This window comes from Sceloporus occidentalis, unplaced genomic scaffold (genome assembly GCF_023333645.1).
Source record: "Sceloporus occidentalis isolate IW3139 unplaced genomic scaffold, rSceOcc1.0.p SCAF_13, whole genome shotgun sequence".
In the NCBI taxonomy this organism is placed as follows: domain Eukaryota; kingdom Metazoa; phylum Chordata; class Lepidosauria; order Squamata; family Phrynosomatidae; genus Sceloporus; species Sceloporus occidentalis.
The window spans coordinates 18,216,554-18,236,326 of record NW_028316993.1 but is presented as its reverse complement, the minus strand read 5'-3'; the positions used below and the strand labels follow the sequence as shown (position 1 = coordinate 18,236,326).

At 39.8% G+C, this 19,773-nt stretch overlaps 1 protein-coding gene across 2 annotated transcripts in view; it reads left to right on the top strand.

The window, feature by feature from the left end:
- MACO1 (macoilin 1) overlaps positions 1-19,773 on the top strand; it is a 70,405-nt gene that overhangs the window by 47,302 nt on the left and 3,330 nt on the right. For both annotated transcript variants that reach the window (XM_089478377.1, XM_089478379.1), the window contains 4 exons: positions 11,515-11,673; positions 12,932-13,114; positions 14,314-14,434; positions 18,552-18,726. In XM_089478377.1, coding sequence (XP_089334503.1) covers positions 11,515-11,673; positions 12,932-13,114; positions 14,314-14,434; positions 18,552-18,726 — 638 coding nt within the window. The remainder of the gene's footprint in view (positions 1-11,514; positions 11,674-12,931; positions 13,115-14,313; positions 14,435-18,551; positions 18,727-19,773) is intronic.

Genomic DNA, 19,773 nt, shown 5'->3' with positions numbered 1-19,773 from the left:
ATGGATGTGGCCACTAGGGGGGAGCTGTTGTGGAAGTCATTTACAGCTCTAGTGGCAGTTATATGTGTCAGCATTTAAACAGTGCATCAATGGAATGTTGATGCAACTGTCAACTGTCGTTCTCAGCTGTCACTGAGGGAGAGTGAGACAGTTGGTCCTTCTGAGAGAGAGTGCCAGTTATGACAGTTGGTGTTAGAGTAACTGCCTCTCTGTGTTGTTGTTATGGTTGTTTGGTTGGCAAAGTAACTTATTTATTAAAGTAACTTATTTATTAAAGCCCTCGTATAGAGTGAAGGCTTGAAGTGCTCTGGTCGTTATTTCTCAAGCCGGGAGCTTAAGGCCGTTTGCAGTTGTGAAGGAATTTTTTCCTTCTTGGCCTGAATACCTTTGCAGACATCTCTTCAGATTCCTTCTCCCTGGCATCCTGTCAACGTGGTTCAACTCTGCAGGTGGTCGTGGTGGACACACTGCGCCTTTCCATGCCCTAGCACCTTCTCCCCATCACCAGTGAATGTCAGGATCCTCAGGGGAGACATCAAGCCAGTTGCAGTCACAGATAATATCTAGATGTCAAGACTAACCCAAATGTGTCGATTCTGCATTTTAAAAGTTTTATTTCTGACTCCTTGACCAAACAGGATCCCATCCATGGAGAGAGAGAGAAATGCAACCTGGCTCATGTGTACTCAGAGACAAGTCCCACAAAGCTCACTCAGCGGCACTAATTCCCACATAAGTGTACATAGTACTGTATTGCAACATTAGTTTTCTCAATGAATGTAGACAGTGTGAGATGACTGCACAACTGCTTGATAATTTACAGTATCTTTTCATGTTTATTTTGTTCTCCGTTTATTGACTAAAAGAAAATTCCTTTATGCACTTTAACAGATAATGGAACAATGACAGAAGGGCCCATCATGTAATACAGTTTTATATAGTGATCAGTGTAAGTTTATTTTTAGATCTTTGTGCCTGCTAAGCAGTTGTAGCACACATAGCAGAACTGAATACAGTGTGATGAAGGCATTTCCCAACTGAGTATAGTTTTGGGAAACAAAAAGTGTTTATTGTCTCTTTGTTCACATTTTTTTAAAATATTTTTTGTTATGCAAACCATTCTTGCATTCTCAGAAGAGGGAAATCATCTGAGGACCAAGCCTGTACATCATACACAAATCCTTAAAGTTCTACAAGCCTTACCTCCTTCCCACCCTCATTAACCATATGATGGGGGCCAGTGCTTGCTTCCCTTGTAGGTCTATTGTAAAAATTAACAAAATAATATATGTGAATGCCTTTGAAGAGATGAAATAGGGTTATGGAATTGCTAAGGATTAAAATAACATTCTCATAATAATTTTGGCTGTTGGCCAATTGCTACGTCTGCCTGAGAAAATGTGTACTAAACCTCTTCCAAAACACACTGCAGAAGTAATCCAGCTAGAGACCACTTTAGCTGTCCTGGCTCAATGTTTGGGAGTTCTGGGAACTGTAGTTTTGTGAGACATTTAGTATTCTCTGTCAGAGAGCTCTGGTGCCACAATAAACTACAATTCACAGGATTCCCTAGCACTGAGACAAGGAAGTGAAAGCTGACTCAAACTGGATTATTTCTGCCATGTGTTTTGGACCTATGAGGTGCTTTTCAACACTTACTATAGTCCCTGTGAATCTGCACTGAAGAACCTTGGTTTGATGTATGTTAACAAACCAAAATAATAAACAACTAGGGATTTTATCACACTGGGAAAATTGGGGGTTTAAACAGCGATTATCCCATGAAAATAACACAATCGCAATTAACATTTTCACATGATGTTGTGATTAAAGTGCCATTATCCTGAGAATAAACAGGCAGTGAACAGCAACAAATCATTCACAGGAAAATCTTGTGAATGATTTGTTGCTGTTTATTGCCTGTTTATTATCTGTTTATTCCCAGGATAATGGCTCTTTAATTGCAATGTGTGTGAAAATGTTAATTGTGATTGCATGATTTTCACAGGATAATCGCTGTTTAAACCCCCAATTTTCCCAGTGTGATAAAGTCCTAGCATTCTCCTGACCTTGTTAATAGACATTAAGAGAAAATTTCCTAGCTGGGATATAAGGTGTGCCAAAGTCAGTGAAAATAGGTGGGGAGAAGAATATGTTTTACAGTGTTTATCCACAGCTTCATGGTTTGTGACATTGCAGACAACTTGCTCAGTGTGACATGAGCTACAGTTCCTCAAGGCAAGTTGCAGACCCAAACACCTGGTTCAGGAAAACATACGCAAAAGTAGTGAGTAGGATTTGTTGGACTTTGTTTTTAAATTTTTGTCAGTTGCTCTGCCAGAGAAAAGGTGGGGCATTTATTAATTGATGAACCAGTGTGGCATAGTAGTTTGAGTATTGAGCTTTGACTCTGGAACCCAGAGTTCAATTCCCAGCTCAACCATGAAACTCCCTGGTGACCTTGGGAAGTCACACTCTCTCAGCCTCAAGGGAAGGCAATGACAAACCTTCCCTGAATAAGTCCTGCCAAGAAAACCCCATGTTAGGGTTACCATAAGTTGAAAGTAACTTGAAGGCACACAGCAACAACTAATTAATTAATTAGGATTTGACTCAACAGAGCCACAGTATTGGGCCACTTGTAGTCCAAAAGGAGCTGATTCTTTTTCCAGAATGTTTGTCACAAGAAATTTGGATTCATATCTGCTAAGCATGCAAATGCCAACAACTCTAGTTGTATGTCATCCTTATTGTCAGTTGAATGTGATCCTCTTTGAAGGTATTACTTAATTAACATGTATAATAAAATTGTATGTGTCATATGTTATTACTACACTGTGAAATGAGCACAGATAGTTCAAAGGCAGTCTGCCTCTGCGCTTTGGGTGCTGGAACAAATAGGAAGGGCTGGTGCTGTTGGAGACAGAATGTTGGCTAGATCTGTGCCTTCCATAATATTTCTGGTAATACAAGTACCATTAGTTGAAAATTACTAAGCTAGATACACCTGAATCTAATTCAGCTTAGTATTTCTTCAATATGATAGGGGGAAAGTATAAAGAACTCATCTACAGGCTGGAATGCTATATTGTACATAAGGGTTGTATCAAGAACAATCTGGCATTCAGTGGGTGACAGGGGACCGAGGAAAAGCCACTTATCAAAAGCATTTATTTCCTTTGAATGTTGCCTACTATAAAAATCTGTATCTCAGCCATCCATGAAAAAAGTTTTGTTTTTGGGAGTATTTTAAATATCAGAATTCTGGATAAGGGAGACTAAACCTGCACTGTGCAAATTGAACCTTTTAAGACCATATTGACAAATAAATGACTGTTGAAGGCATTTGAACATCTCTGTCCCTTGTTTCTCACCGACTCAGTCCAAGATGCTTTGATAATTACAATTACGGTTGCCCCCATAAACCTAGTCTAGGATAAGAATGATGGTAAATTTAACAAAACTAGAATTTTTTAAAGAAGAGATTGGACAACTTCTAGTGCCTGTGGTAGGTCCCAAATGCTTTTTTTCTCCCTTGGGAATCTCTGGCAGAAGGCTTCCCCTGATAAAGTTTCCCAAGACACACCCTACCTTCTAAGCTACCTGGTGAACTGTAGCTGTAATCTCATATGAGGACCTACATTTGGTAAGCATGGTGTTAGGAGTGCTACTTGTTCAGTTAATTTTGGTATAACTGTGATTGCCAAATTTTGTGATAACTTATATAGCATGTGAACTTTCCTTGAGGGTGAAATTCGAGAATATGTGTGCACATGTGTGTGCATTTGTAAAGCTGTGGCTCTTGATATTCTTCCTCAGTGGCCCTTATGTCATACATGTTTGTAAGACATTGGGAAGGCTTTGCTTTTTCTCTGTCCTGTATCAGCTTCTTGTGCCCTGTACATATGGCTGATGAGTGTTGTTTTCTCCTATCCTTCAACTATAGAATTCTGCTCCATTGATGTGGGCTCTCCATTGAAAATCAGTATTATGTAGTAATTAGTCTCTTGAACTATGAACTAAGTTTAAGTTGATTCTCAACCATGAAAGCACACTATGATCTGATCACTGTTTCTCAGTTTAACCATGTTAAGCTATTTATTATGGGTGATTGTTAAGATGAAATAAATGGGGGCGAGAAGAGATAACCATGAGTTCTTTCAAAAGAACCCTAACAATTATTTGCCTGAATGCAAACTATATCAAGTGAATATTGGCACGTCAAACCAGAGAAAAGCTTTGTTTATCTACTATTTTTATAGATTACCTTTTCCAGCCATACAATAAAGACAAGTCCAAACAATGAACAATTAAAGCAACCCAATTCTAAGAATAAAGTCAGAGGTCAGTAAGCAAAAAGCCTAACCAAAGCACAGCAACAGAAGGACAATCAAAACAGATAATCAGAATAAGCAAATCAGCAGACAAAATAATTTGCTTAATCTGACTGCTGAACCTATAGTGGAAAAGGTCAGGTTTCACTGTCCACCCAAAAAAGATCCCATACCCATTAAATTTTCAAAGTGTGAGAGTTTGAAAGTACCACCATGTATCTGAATTTCTCTATCCATAGTCATTTAAGCTAATGTCTTCTGTGACATTCTGTGACGGTGAATTCTACAAATTTGGGGGTAGCAGATAATTGAGGAGACATGGTACATTTCTGGGTGAATGACAAAGAACATTCTTAAATGAATTGGGCTTGCTGCTGGCTCTAACTGTTACATAGATTTGTAACTGGTTGACCGGCCGAACCCAAAGGGTGCTCAACAATGGCACCTTTTCATCCTAGAGAGGAGTGACCAGTGGGGTCCCACAGGGCTCTGTCCTGGGCCCAAAGTTATTCAACATCTTTATCAGTGACCTGGATGACAGGATTGGGAGCATACTTATCAAATTTGCAGATGACACCAAATTAGGAGGAATAGCTAATACTCCAGAGGACAGGATCAAAATTCAAAATGACCTGAATAGACTAGAAAGCTGGGCCAAAGCTAACAAAATGAAATTCAACACAGAGAAATGTAAGGTACTGCACTTAGGGCAGAAAAATGAAATGCACAGATATAGGATGGGGGATACCTGGCTGACTGAAACTACATGTGAAAGGGATCTGGGAGTCCAAGTGGACAACAAGTTGAACATGAGTGAACAGTGCGATGTGGCAGCTAAAAAGGCCAATGCAATTTTAGGCTGCATCAATAAAAGTATAGTGTCTAGATCAAGATAAGTAATAGTGCCACTCTCCTCTGCTTTGGTCAGGCCCCACCTGGAATATTGTATCCAGTTCTGGGCACCACAATTCAAAAAGGACATTGAGAAACTGGTGCATGTCCAAAGGAGGGTGACAAAAATGGTGAAGGGTCTGGAAACCATGAAGCCCTATGAGAAACAACTGAGGGAGCTGGGGATGTTTAGCCTGGAGAAAAGAAGATTAAGAGGTGATATGATAGCCCTGTTTAAATATTTGAAGGGATGTCATATTGAAGAAGGAACAGGCTTGTTTTCTGCTGCTCCAGAGAACAGGACCAGGAACAATGGATCCAAGCTGCAGGAAATCAGATTCCACCTCAACATTAGGAGGAACTTCCTGATAGTAAGGGCTGTTCGACAGTGGAACACACTCCTTCCTCAGAGTGTAGTGGAGTGTCCTTCTTTGGAAGTCTTTAAGCAGAGGCTGGATTGCCATCTGTCAGGGATGCTTTGATTGAGAGTTCCTGCATGGCAAGGGGTTGGACTGGATGGCCCTTGTAGTCTCTTCCAACTCTACGATTCTATGATTCTATACCCTTCAAAATCCCTTCAAGAGTATATTATTATTTTTCTGCCTCATTATTTTTTTTTTTTTTTTGAAAAAATTAGTGATTATAGTATATATTTTTTCTGACTAAGATTTTGCCACAAATTTTTGTGCTTCACACATTTTTGTCTGACCTTGGTAAGCCAACCATAATATGTAGTCATGCCCAGATCTCTTTCCTAAGCCAGGAAGAAAATGCATCCCATCTCTAACAATCTAGTGAGCTTCAATTAAACTTGGAAGGAGCTCCTCTTGCTACCGTAATTTGGAGGATCACAAGAGCTAGAGTTAGCACTTGCTGGGAAGTGATGTCAAACTGGAAGGTATTCTTGTGAACTCTTAGCTTTTCAGTAATTGCTTCCATTCAAATAACTGCTGTCTGAATGAAAAAATTAATAACACAGTGCAGCTCTCTCCACTGTAGTTCCCAGAACCTCAACATGCATACCTCCAGTCCCATTGCAAGGGTGAGGCAATGCAAAAGTCTGTCTTGGGTGCAACAATAAGCGAGTGCAAAAAAGGGGAAGTCAGTCCTTTTTTTGGCCAGAGAGAGAGAGTGAGAAAGTGATGCTCCAAGCCTTCCTCATGTGCAAAGGGAGGCAAGGGAGGGAAGATTGGGGAGACATTGGACACTGGAGATCCTTGCCAAGTGGGCTATGGGGAAGCTTTGCCAAAGCTGTAGTTGACAGGACAGAAGGAGTGTGGCAGTGCAGAAATGGGAGAAGTCTCAAACAGCACTTGGCACTGACAGATTCTTTGTGTCTGAAGGAAATACTTCTTCAGGGTGCTAAATGAGGCAGGGACTAGAACAGAAAGCCCCACGACATTCCCAAAGCCAACAGCATTATTTTGACATGGGAAACAGAGGAGCCCACATGCACTTGCCAGCACTGCTGAACTATCAAATTGTGTGGCTTTAGTGGTTTGAGTGTTGGACTATGACTCCAGGGTTCTGTTCCCTGCTTGGCCATAAAACCCATTGAATGACCTTGGTCAAGTCACACTCTCTCAGCATCGGGGAATAGGAAGCCCCACACCATTCCCAGAGGGCAAGAACTCCTGAACAAATCTTGCCAAGAAAACCCCATGCTAGGGTCACTTTAGGGCCTCCATAAGTAGGAAGTGACTTGAAGGCACACAACAACAACAATATAATTTATTTATATTACGCCTTTTCCTGGAGGAATCAAGGCGGATTACAGCAAAAACTATAATAAATACAAATAACAATAAAACCACATTTCAAAATCACAATATACATGATGTAGGGAGAATCATGTTCCTAGCCTAATATCCACTGCTGCTGGCAGGTGATGTTATGAGGACAAGTAAAAGGGAGAAGAAACAATAAAAGCACAGGAAACCCCTACCTATCTGAGGGGTTAGAGGCCAGAGCATTGTCAGAAAGTGGAATCTGTTCAAAAGTGGAACCTGGGGGTTTTTAGCTTGTGAATGCATTTTGGCCATTGAAAAACGTAAATAACACATTATACAGTGGACCCTTCCCATTTGCAGGGGTTTGGTTCCACGGCTTCCCACAGATGGGAAACAATACAGTCATGCCCCATATTATTCAACGGGCAGTGATGTGTGTGCATTTGCATCAGTATCCATATGTTGTTATTTAATAATACGTGTCATGGCAATCTATGGGCAGTTGAATCCACAGATCACCAGCCTGGCAATGCAGTGGACCCACAGTATGAATGCGTCCAAAAGCTAAATAAGACCCCCTCCTCTCTCTCTCTCTCTCTCTCTCTCTCTCTCTGTACTATACTACACATGTTGTTGTTGTTGTTGTTGTTGTTATTTATTTATTTATTTATTATGGTATTTATACCCCGCCCTTCAGCCCTAAAGGCTATCAGAGCGGCTTACAATTATTATTTTTAATTAGACGGTTCCCGGCCCTTAGGCTTACAATTTAAAAGACACAACACAAAAGGAGAAGGGAAAGGTGGTGGGAAAGGAGATGAGGTCCAGTGGTTATGTCTCTGAGGCCTGCTTTACTTTACTTTAAGACTTGACTTTAATGTCCTGTTGTCAACTTCAAACAAGATTAATAACTCCAATATGCATTGGTGTAATGTTTTTAATTTCATCTAACACCTTGGCTTTATTCTGAACAGTTGTACTAACTACTGAGTGAAGTATGCCTATGTTGCAGCCTGTATTATTCATAGACATACTTTCTTCACTGATTTTAATTAGTTCTAACTTTTCTTGCAGATTCAGAATCTTGTGGTTCGTTTAGCTTTCTTATTGCACTTTGTTGTTGTGTGCCTTGAAGGCGCTTCCTAAGGCAAGTTGATCACTGGGTTTCTTGGAGCTGAGAGTGTGTGACTCAGCCAAGGTCACTCAGTGCACTTAGATGCCATTATGAATACAACATTATAAGGTCAAATCCTGTACTACTGCAAGAGATGTACACAATCTCAGAAGCACCATGAATGACTGAACACAGACTGAAGGAGCACTGACCACAGTTCTCAGAAGCACCACCAAATGAACGCAGAGGGGGGGGGGAGTGCAAGCACACTCGCTTTGGACTGCAATGGAGGCTCACGTTGGATTGTCTCACACATGTGGGTTTTTTGCTGAAGGGGAAGGGGACACCAAACCTCTTCAGGGAAGGGAAGGGAGACACCAAGCCAAGTCAGCTTGGCACCTCTCCCCCCGCCAAAGCTCACTTTGCAAGCAGTACAAATGCATCTGAGGAAGTAGACTTAATTCTAAGAATCCTCCTGCTGCCAACTTCTTTCTTTCTCTTAGTCTCAAAGGTGCTACAAGATCTCTCTACATACTGATTCTACAGACTAACATGGTTGTATCTTTGAACTTTGCAAGCAGTGTATGTGAGGGATCCAAAGCAAGTCTCTGTAGGAAGGACTGCCACAAGCCCACTCTATCCAAGCTTGCAAATTACACAGACAAGTTCCATTAATTCAAAGAGGGGTCTGCTCTTTCCAGAGGCAAGGTTTGGGATCGCATGGGCAAGCAAGTGAGCAAGCAATCTCAAGTAAGCCTCATAAGCAAGAAAAACTAATGAAAGGGCAGGCCCCTTGTCAAATTAATGGACCTTGTAATTTGCAAGTATCAAAAGAGTTAATCATCAAAAGCAAAGGCATAGAAAGTGGATGCTTCCTGCACACTCCTCCCTATCTGTGCTATCTCTTCCTCTTTTTTCCCCATAACCTGTGTGTAATATGTTATAAGAGGCTATTCCTAGGCACATCTGCCTTCAAAAGTTGTAGTGTTTGAGCCAGAAGATCTCAGTTGCCTTGCTTTCCCCCTCATTAATGTGAAACAAAGTTCCCAAGGAGCATTATCAAACCATACTTTTCTAGAAGTTCATGTTCATGTAAGTACACTCTTGTGTAAGTTTCACTGTAGTTTGCACAGGAGAACAGACATTGCCACACTTTAACACCTCTATCCCTTTCTGCCCAGTGTCTCCTATTCCTCCTTTGTACAAACTTAAAAGATGTGTCCCTTTCTTTTCTTAAAGATATTGTCATCTGACCACAGAAATATGAACCCAAAATATACTTTTAACGTCCTTATCTCCTTCTGGGCACTCTTTAACCTGAAAAACAGATTGCAGTCCCTGGTATAATTTAGGAGACCTCAGCTAATCCATATGCTAATACTAATTATGACATTGTTTGATATGGTATTCAGCAAGCCTGCCATATTTGTATAAATATGCTCATTTTCTGGACTGTATATAACTTTATGAAAAGGGTTTGTTGTTAGAATGTACTCTTTAACGCTGGTGATCAGGCGATGGTGCAATGCTGGCAGAAAAATCAGTGTTCGTGTGGTAGGGCTGGAAGATAGTATGTACTTGTTTAATATGCTGTGAGTTATATTAATTTGTTAGAGCCCAAATGATTTTAATTTACTAGACTTGTTCATATTTAAAGTCTGTTTTTCTGTCAAAATGTTACAGCAAAAGGGTGGAGGCTTCTATTCAAAATGACAATTTATTTCTAAAATATGACATATGGCAGATGGTTTCTGGTCAGGAAAGATTAAAATTAAACCTTCTAAACTGCTGTGTGTTTATCTCTTGCAGTGTATCTCTCTGAGCCCGTATGTGTGCATGCACACAAGTGGACTATATCTCGGATCTAGAATAGATTTCTCTATTGTGTAAAACTATTTGAGTCAGTAGCTCTGAATGTGCATGTAGCAGGATAGTCGTGTTGGTTCTCTTTTAAAAACAGCCCAGTTGGAGTTCATTGAACTATCCCAATCTAGCAAATGTGCAGGATGGGGCTTCAGACTGTAGACTGGTCTTCCTGATGTTGTGCTGTTTAGGAAAAGAACTTGTAGCCCACAAATGACTAAAGCTGCATCTGCACTGCAGAAATAATCCAGTTTGACACCTCTTTAACTGCCACGGCTGAGTACTGTGGAATACTAGGAACTGTAGTGTCATGAGACATATAGCTTTCTCTGCCAGAGAGCTCTGGTGCCAAAATAAGCTATAGTTCTCAGAACTCTGTGGCATTGAGCCATGGCAGTTAAAGTAGTGTCAACCTGGATTATTTCTACAGTGCGGATGCAGTGGACACTTTGGATATTCCTGACACAGGGTATGTGCTACCAAAATGAATGGTTGCAGCTAGCAGTACTCATTGCATGGGGTGGGAGATATTAGTCCCTTTCCAGTTCAGTGATCATTGTGTGCACCCCACTGCCATGTTCCTTCCGACTCTGTGGAACTAAGAACATATTGATACCTAAATCAAGACTTTAAGTACTGTAGTGCATACTAATGAGTCACCTTGGCAAAGAAGGCAAAACATTCATTTACTTGAACATCTAACAATCATTGTGTGTTGTTGTTGTTTTCCTTGGCTTTCATGCTTACATTTCTGTTCCTGGGGAGAAAGTCCCATAAGATCTGTGCTACAGCTTACCAAAGTCCTTTAACTCTGTTGTATATTTATTGGGCAAACCATGAAATTGAAAGTACAACAAATACCTCAGTAGTATAACATGTGAAGCTGAATATTTCTAACGTTGAACTTCTGCTGTGTTTTCTCTTTATTGCAGCAAAACTAGAGAAAATTGGTACGTGTATACACACACACACACACACACGGGAGTCTGCAAACACCCTCCAAAAACCTGGCTAGAAATATACAGTATTTGCAAATATAAGTGACAAGCCTCTGTTAATATTCTGACTAAGATGTAGGTTACATATGACTCAGGCAAACTTCTTGTTGTAATGTCTGTCTGTAAAGCAAAGTGTGTTCCCCAGACTGTTACTCTCCCTACCCCACATCTATCGACCCATCAGTAGCACAGATGAGGCTGGCTGGGAGGAAAGTGAATGGAGCGAAGATTGTAGGAGACTGACAGAGTATAGAAAGGAGAGGCATCCTTTTTGCAATTCAGATTGTTTGTCCCACCTGATCCATTTTACATGTGATTGCAGTGTGAGTCTATCCCAGGATGAAAGCATTGTAATGAATGTAGTAAACTGGTTGAGGCAAAGGCCTAGAAAAGATGATTAAAGAAGAGATTAAAAAAACAATTATGGCATTGGTTGTTGCTGCTTTTTTCAAAAAAAAAAAAAAGATGAAAGCAGAGTACAAAGCTTGAATACTCAAAAAAGAGACAAAACTTACTTTGTTCCGTTTCAGAAATTAATAACAAAGTAATTAATCAATTAATTAAGCTCCTTTTCTTAACCCTAGGTTGGAACAAGATATTAAGAAGTTAAAGGCTGACCTGCAGGCAAGCAGGCAGATTGAACAAGAGCTGCGTAGTCAGATCAGTTCTCTGACCAGCACAGAGCGAGGGATTCGATCTGAAATTGGACAACTTCGGCAAGAAAACGAGCTGCTTCAGAATAAGTAAGTTTAGCCCTACTCCACAATAGATTTGCCTTACTATGGCTGCCTTCTACACTTGTACAGTGGGCCCTTTGGATCTGTGGAGGTTTGGTTCTTGGACCCCGTGTGGATCTGAAAAAACACAGATGATCACGCCCCATATTATTAAATGATGATGACATCAACATGAACGCTTCAGCATGTCCACGTTCACCTCACCACCATTTATTTTGACAATCTACAGTTGGTTGAATTCAGGACTCTGGAAGGACCTATTGTAAGCTCTGGAGGGTAACTGTTTTACTTACTGAACCAAGTGCAGGTACATAAACTACACTAGTCAGATATACAATAATCTGAGGCTTCAAGTAATCTAGAATAATTGGAGGGCATGCTTGCGGCCATCCAGGTGTACAGAAATCTCATCAAGGGCTTTGAAATGAAATGATCCCTATTTCTGTCTACATTGAACCTTTTATTACAGTCCGTCCTCGCCTTACACGGGGGATCCGTTCCGGATCCCTCCGCGTAAGGCAAATTCCGCCTATGCTCGAGCCCCATTGGAAACAATGGGGCTCGTGCGCGGCAGTGTGGGAGCGCGCGGGGTGCAATGGGCGGGCGCGCCCATTCAATTGAATGGGACGCTCCGCCCCGCACGCGCCCCATGACTTGAGCGCGTATGTTCAAGGCAGCATATGGCGTGCCCGCGTATGGCGCGGGCGCACTGTATTCACAAAGACAGAGCTAGTTTGTTGTGCAGCTTGGCTTAAGAGATCTAGGTGAACATCAACCATTTTAATTTTAATAACCCATATTGTGGTAGTACCTTTATTGGGACAACCAAAGAGTTACAAAATTCTCTCTACAAGCTTTCACAACCATGCATTTCTTCCAAATGGCCAAAATGGTAGAAAAAACATATAGGTAAAAATGAGAGTGGGGGTGTTCATGAAATATATAAAGAATCTAATATGTAAATTATAATAGTATGTGTTCAGAAAACTGGAAACATCTGAAATGATTACCTCAACACAAGTGTGAAAGTATAAAACTTAAAATACCCAATCAAAAGGAGTTTTGTATCCTAGGAGCTGATCCCTAGATACTGCATCCTATTTTGCCACACTTTCACAGACCATTATCTGTAAACTTTCAGTTGCACAGGATGGGAACACGAAGACAGTAAAACAGAACAGGATTCTTATGATTTTCGTTGCTGATGGTTTTCCTCACACATTTTGAATACAGAAAAATGTTACATCTTTCTTTTCTCTTCCAGATTACATAATGCTGTACAAATGAAACAAAAAGATAAGCAGACTATTGGCCAGTTGGAGAAAAAATTAAAAGCAGAGCAGGAGGCACGGACCTTTGTAGAAAAGCAGTTGATGGAAGAAAAAAAAAGGAAGAAATTGGAAGAAGCAACCGCTGCACGGGCTGTTGCATTTGCTGCTGCTACCAGGTACCTGTACTTCATTTTCTCCTCTGTCTTCACTGTTTAAATTCCATATAACTGAAAGTATAAAGACTTGTATTTAATTGTTTACTAAATTATTAACAGCTACCAAAATGTCAATAGCTGCATTTTGAAAAAGAAATAAGCACCAGTCTATATTTAGGATTAGGAACATGCTTGTAAAGGCAGATCTTTCATATCACATGAGATCAGAAGAATTATGAAATGTGTTCTTGGAATTTTGTTTTGTTCTGAGATTTCTGGGTATATTTTCTAATGACATTTCCCCATATTCGTGGACTACAATGACTGAACAATGTCTCCTGCGATCCAAGAGCTATGTGCTATTCTGAGATATCTGTAATGTTTTATATTTTTGTACAGTTTATTATGATGATTAGTATTGTGTACAGTTTTATATTTGTGTACAGTTTATAATAATTATTTTTACTGGGCTGTACGATTTGAAACTCCAAGTTTGGGTTACATTTTTGTACTCTCCCCTGGGTGGGAATAAAAATCCTTGCATATGAAAATAGCATATTGATGAAAAGCTAGGTTGATGCCTTCTTCCCCCTAAGCTAGGCTACTACATGAAGGGGGTGTGTTTTGCCACTGCAGAACTATACATCCCCTTCTCTTATAGATTGAAATGTAATTGTCCAACACAAGCTCTACCATGATTCTGCCAAATCTCTAGATTCACTCTATTTTTAGTGGCAAAATTGGTGGAATTGGCAGTGTTTATAGTATGCAAATGCATAACCACTGTTAAATAGTGTGCCATACTATTCACGAAACGATGACTGAAATGCATTTGTGCATCCAGGTTTCTCTTTTGGCAGTACTTTGTGTCCAACAGCTTTAAGAAGTCTGAGAAGAAAAAGACAGAGACTTACTTTAGAGTCTAGGATTAAGAAAGTTACATGCAGAAGGGGTTCCCCCCTCCAGCTTCAGAGAGAAGTTGCCTATATTCAGGGAACAGAAGCTCACATTTGAAATGTGGGTTCCAAGAACTAACTGAGGGTTATGTGGTTCACAAGGCATTTGTATCCTACTGACTGTCATTTTTTAATACTGTCACTGAACTAGAAAGAGCAAATGTAGCACCTTTTCCCTCCTGCAGTGTTAACGCTTCTGTGAAACTTAACTGTGACACACATTGAAAGTTACTTCCCTTTCTCTGTTCTTGTCTTACTTGGCAGAGGCGAATGCACTGAAACATTACGAAATCGCATCAGAGACCTGGAGACAGAGTGCAAGAAGTTAACAATTGACATAAAAGTGAAAGAAGATCAGATACGAGATCTAGAAATGAAAGTTCAGGTAACAAGAGGGCACCAAGACACTGTATGCCTTCATCCTTCCTTGATGTTAATAGACATTCCAGGGTGGTCTTCTGCCCATGGTAAAATTTGTACTCTTTGGGATGTTTATCAGACTTGGCCGTCAAACTTTTAGCACTTCAGAAGTGCATAGAGTTGTACTTTCTTTTCTCATCCTAAAGCAAACTGGCCTCAAAAAAAAATTTTTCTTCGCAGTTTTTCTCTCTCCTTGTGGGAGGTTTTTTGTTTGTTTGCATTCTTTCAAACGTAACTTTGTCTTTGTGCACTATTTTATTTTATTGTGCAGTATCAGTGTGCTAGTGAAGTACCAGTTGGCTCCTTTGAAGTCCAGAGTGGTGGATTTTATTTCACTAAAGGATATAAATGAGCCTGTAGCTATAGGCAAGTTATCACACTTTGTCTTGACTACTTGCATGTGTGACTGATTGAGAGGCAAGAGACTTTGTAAAACAAAAACTTGGTAGTACATTAATACATTGCTGTGTTCCTCTGAGGGATTAGGACTTTTCCTTAGAGAAATAACTAGAACATCACATCCTGTTTTTAGTCTATCTAGCATGATTGATTGCTATACAACATCCCAGACACCTATGGATCACACACACAAATACATATGTACACACACACAACTCAACACATATATATATGGATGGGGAGGAAAATTTTTCCACTGAAAAATATAGCATCAAAATGTGGAGCTGGAAAAATTGCCCACTCCACATGAAAACACATTTGGCATACATTAATTATAGGTTTATGTGGGAAACATGTTAAGCAGGAAGTGTCAATAAATGGTTCCAAGTGGAACCAGAAACAACAGGGTTTTTTCTGCCTTTCTATCCAGTCCAAATCAAAACTTTGATGAACAAAAACAAACAAGATAAGAAAAGGAAGAGACACTTCCACAATTAGGCCTCTTAACTTAAAAGGACTCCTGTATATTTCCAACAGTTGACCCTCAAAAGGTGGCAGGGCCTTATTAGATAGACTTCTCCTACCATCATTAATCAAAAGGCATTGTGCAGTTATCCTTTTTCTGCTGAACATATTTTTAAAGATGGAAACCATGAGAGAATTAAAAGACATTATCTATGTCAGATCCCATCATATATGTTTGTGAATGAAGTCAAGGTTGCAAATGATCAAAGTTTCATCTAGAAGCATTCTAGATGAACATAATGGCTGGAAAATTTCATTCCATTTCCATCTGGAGAACAATCCTATAGTTGCCCTAGTCCTGAGCCATTTTGAAGATGGTTTGTCATCTCATTGGTTTGTGTCACTGTCCCACTTTCTCTTTGGTTAAATAGTCTTTGTGAAATTTTACCTTTATTTCAAAAACCAGTAAAGCCTACTTGTCTATAGGTAACCATGGATTAAAAGAAGAGACATGTCACATTATGTGAAGAGACAACTCTCTGAAATCTTTTTCAGTTCCCTTGCAAACATTTCTCTCTCCTCAGCCTTTCACATACATCTAAAAAGATAGTAATAATAGAGTCCTCATGACAGAATGCTAGCTATTCCTATTGCTAAAGCACTTTCATAGTTTAGTAGTCTTTTCATTATGTTTGGATTTAAAAGAAAATTCATTTAGTTTAAATAACTGCCTCGAGGTTTTGTTGAGTGGAATAATACAAAATATGAATATTTTAATAGACTAATTCCAGTTTTAGATCGTTCCAGAGAGAGAGGGAATGAGTAAAAACAGTAAGGAAGAGAGGGTAGCCTTTATTTTCAGAGAAGAATTGGTGGAGAAGTTTAAGCACTCTCTTTCCATAAAGAGCCCTTAATCTGTTAAAATGATTTGCACAATGTTCTTTATATTTTTTTTAAGTACATTTCAAAAAATGCATATAAAAATAGATTCAGATTCTACATCTATTTTTTAACTTGTTCTCTGTTTCCCCTCACTTATCATTCTGTAGATTTGCCATAAAACATCTGCATTTTCAGTGTTTTTTTTCTCCTTGTGTTGCATATAAAGCCCACATAATCAAATTATCTAGGGAAAAGTCGCACAACTCTTGATTTGATTTGCAGAGAGCTTTGAAACATAGAAAGGAATATATTCTTAATCTTAAGCTTTTTATTTGTGTGTTAAAAAGAAAAACTGTTTGACTTTGTGGGTTTGACAGACATACTAAGTAAAACCCTCTCTTTTTTTTTCCTGCTTCTTTCTTTTTTATGTTCTCAAATACATCCAGCGCTTTGGCATTAAATAGCTGGAGCAAAAAAATTAAATGCACCCTACCCTTAAAATAAAGCATGGACACATTAGGTATGTAACAGAGCTCGTCAGAAACCCATGAGCAAACACAGGAGTTTCAGGTATACAGTCATCCCTCCATATTTGTGGCTTTGATATTTGCAGATTTGATTATTCACAGATTTCATTAATATGTTCTCTCTAGGACTGTCTAGGTCCTCCAGTGCAACTCTGTGGTCAACTTTAACTAAAAGTTGCACTGAAAGACCATTTGTAGCTACTCCAGTGCCATTCTATGGTCAGTGTATGTTGGACATTGACCACATTGCACTGGAGAACCTAGAGATTCCTAGAGAGGTGTCCTCTCAGGTAAAAACAGTGTTTTTGTTACTTGCGGTTTTTTTCATATTCACGGGGGTCTTGTTCCTCTAACCCTAGCGTATATGGAGGGACAACTGTATAGAGAGGCAGTTAGACAATCTCTTATTAGCTAATAGGACCTACTGAACAGTCAGGTTGAGCACCAAGACCTTGTTCTTGAGTTCATTTTGACCCTCCGTGGCACCACTTAGCTCTCATTAGGTCTCTATAAAGAAATCCACAGCTCTGTGTAGGAAATGTGTTTTCATGGAGGTGAACCTCGGTTCAGTCCCTAGTGTTTCACTTCATCAGCCTGGATGCTCTCAAGAAGTAGGATTAAGAAAGATGTGCTTAAAACTGTGGAAGTTACAGCTAGTCAAGAGTAGACAGTACTGGGCCATATGGACAAACAGTTTTGTTTAGTGTAAGACAGAGCTTGAAAACATTACATTTTTGGACTAGATTGCCCAGAGTTCCACAGCCAGCATGGCCACTGGTCAGCCCAGTCAGATAGTTACTCTAAGGAAGGGTTTTTTCCACGACAGCTTCATGTTCCTCTCCACTGAAAAAGACCAAGTGGGATTCCCACAGTCACCTCACATCAATGGTGGCCAACCTGTTTCAGGAGAATCTTGAATACAGAGTCATCCTGAACTAAGAGTCATCAAAAGTGTTTTTATCATCCAGTAAAGCTAAATGGTGGTAGATTCAGGACAAATTATTATTATTATTATTATTATTATTATTATTATTATTTAGCATTGTAGATGTACACAGCGCTGTACAAACAGACAATAAAATTGATAAAGTAAGCCCTTCTATACATAGTTAGACTAGTCTAGTTAACTTCTATAGGATGTGGTGATGGCAGCCAGCTTAGGTTGTTATAGATTTACTAGGCCTGATGGCTTTTATCAAAGCTCAAAAAAAAACTTCTCAATACTGGGTGCTAAGAAACATAGGGCAGAAAATGATGTTTGCTCTTGTGTCCTGCTTGTGGGTTTCCTGTAGGTATCTCAGTCATCAGTGTGGCAGAGAAGGTAATGGACTTCATATGCCTTTGCTCTGTTCCAAAAGAACTATTATTATATTCTTACTCTAACATGAAGCTTGGAGTATAGAATGGACTCTGAGAGACATGGCCAAAAGATAGCAGATCCTCACACCAGACCAACTCTCTTTCTGGGATGGTTTTGTTTATGTTAACAAACCACAAAAAGACTATGTTGCAATCATTTCTTAGGAAAGACAGGTACAGAAAGTATATAATTGTGCATTTTGATTTACAAGCTGCTGCTTCTGAAAATGTTAGTTACCTTTATATTCAAATTATGTTGTTGAAGCATATATGTGTATTTTCATACTGCTTTCATAGTCAAGGATATAAACAAATGGTCTTGAATACTGCAGGTTAGCCCACACAGTTCTCCCACCACTCCTTAGCCTGTGATACATTCACTTTACTTTTCCCACCTATCTCAGTATAAAGACCTTATTCGTAACAGTCCTGCTTTAATTATTCTCAAAGGAGCTGCGGAAATACAAAGAGAATGAAAAGGATACAGAGGTGTTAATGTCAGCACTTTCAGCCATGCAGGATAAGACACAGCACTTAGAGAACAGCTTGAGTGCGGAGACAAGGATCAAGTTGGACCTGTTCTCTGCGTTAGGAGATGCAAAAAGACAGCTTGAGATAGCCCAAGGTAAGTGGAATTCTTCAGAGCAGTGGAAAACAAGACTGTTCCTTCTTGTTTAGTAATACATTATGGACCTGTGAAAATGGAAAGCACTGCCATGCATATAGGGCACCAGAGATGGAGGAAGCTTGGCAGTTTCCAACTTCAGGGGTGCATTTCCTTGTCCTACAGAGGGGTCTCCTAACCTTCCGAATCAGATTTCTGCAGAGTATAAGGGGGGATTGTGCAGAAAAGTCACAGCGAGCACACAGAGTTTTATGCATGGCCCTTGGGATTCTGTAGACCCTTGGCTGCACAAACTACAGAAGTAACAGTTGGCCCTCCATGTCCATGGATTCAGCCATCCATGGATTCAACAATCCATGATTTCAAACTATTCCAAAAAGATATAAATTCCAAAAAGCAAACCTTGATTTTGCTGTTTTATATAAGAGTTATAATTTCATTACACGTCGGTATTTAGTGCGACTAGAGCATCCACAGATTTTGATATGCACAGGGGGTCCTGGAACCAAACCCCAGTGGATACCAAGGGCATGCTATGTTTCTTTCTGTTGTGAATGTGCCAGTCTTAGTTAAACAAACAAACAAAACACCTGACAAAACACGTAGTCTCACTCAAGCCTTTTGGCTACCCATGAAGTTCTTCTGGTTTTGGCTGGCAGAGGAACCTCCACCATCACATTATCTGCGTTTTTTCTTCAGGCAAAATGTCAGTATTTGCTCAGTGTAGGGTTCAGACTTAACCAACAGTAGGTAATTTGTTAAATTAGGTTAACTTCTGCTTCAGCACCAAACAATAATTCTGAGAGTCTCTGTGGAAACAGAATAGAGAGTACAGATGGCTGGTTGAGAAATTTGAGAGAATTGCTTTGGTCCTTCTGAGCAGCAGAGATTTGGCCAGAGAATTCTGATCAAATACCTCATTGTCCATACCAATGAAAGTCTTAGGCGTTCTGGGTATTTTTCCCCACTGAGAACAGAAGCAAGCAGTGCTTGAAAACACGTGGTTAGATTTTATTGGCTCTCTGAGAGCACTTTCAATTTGTAAAT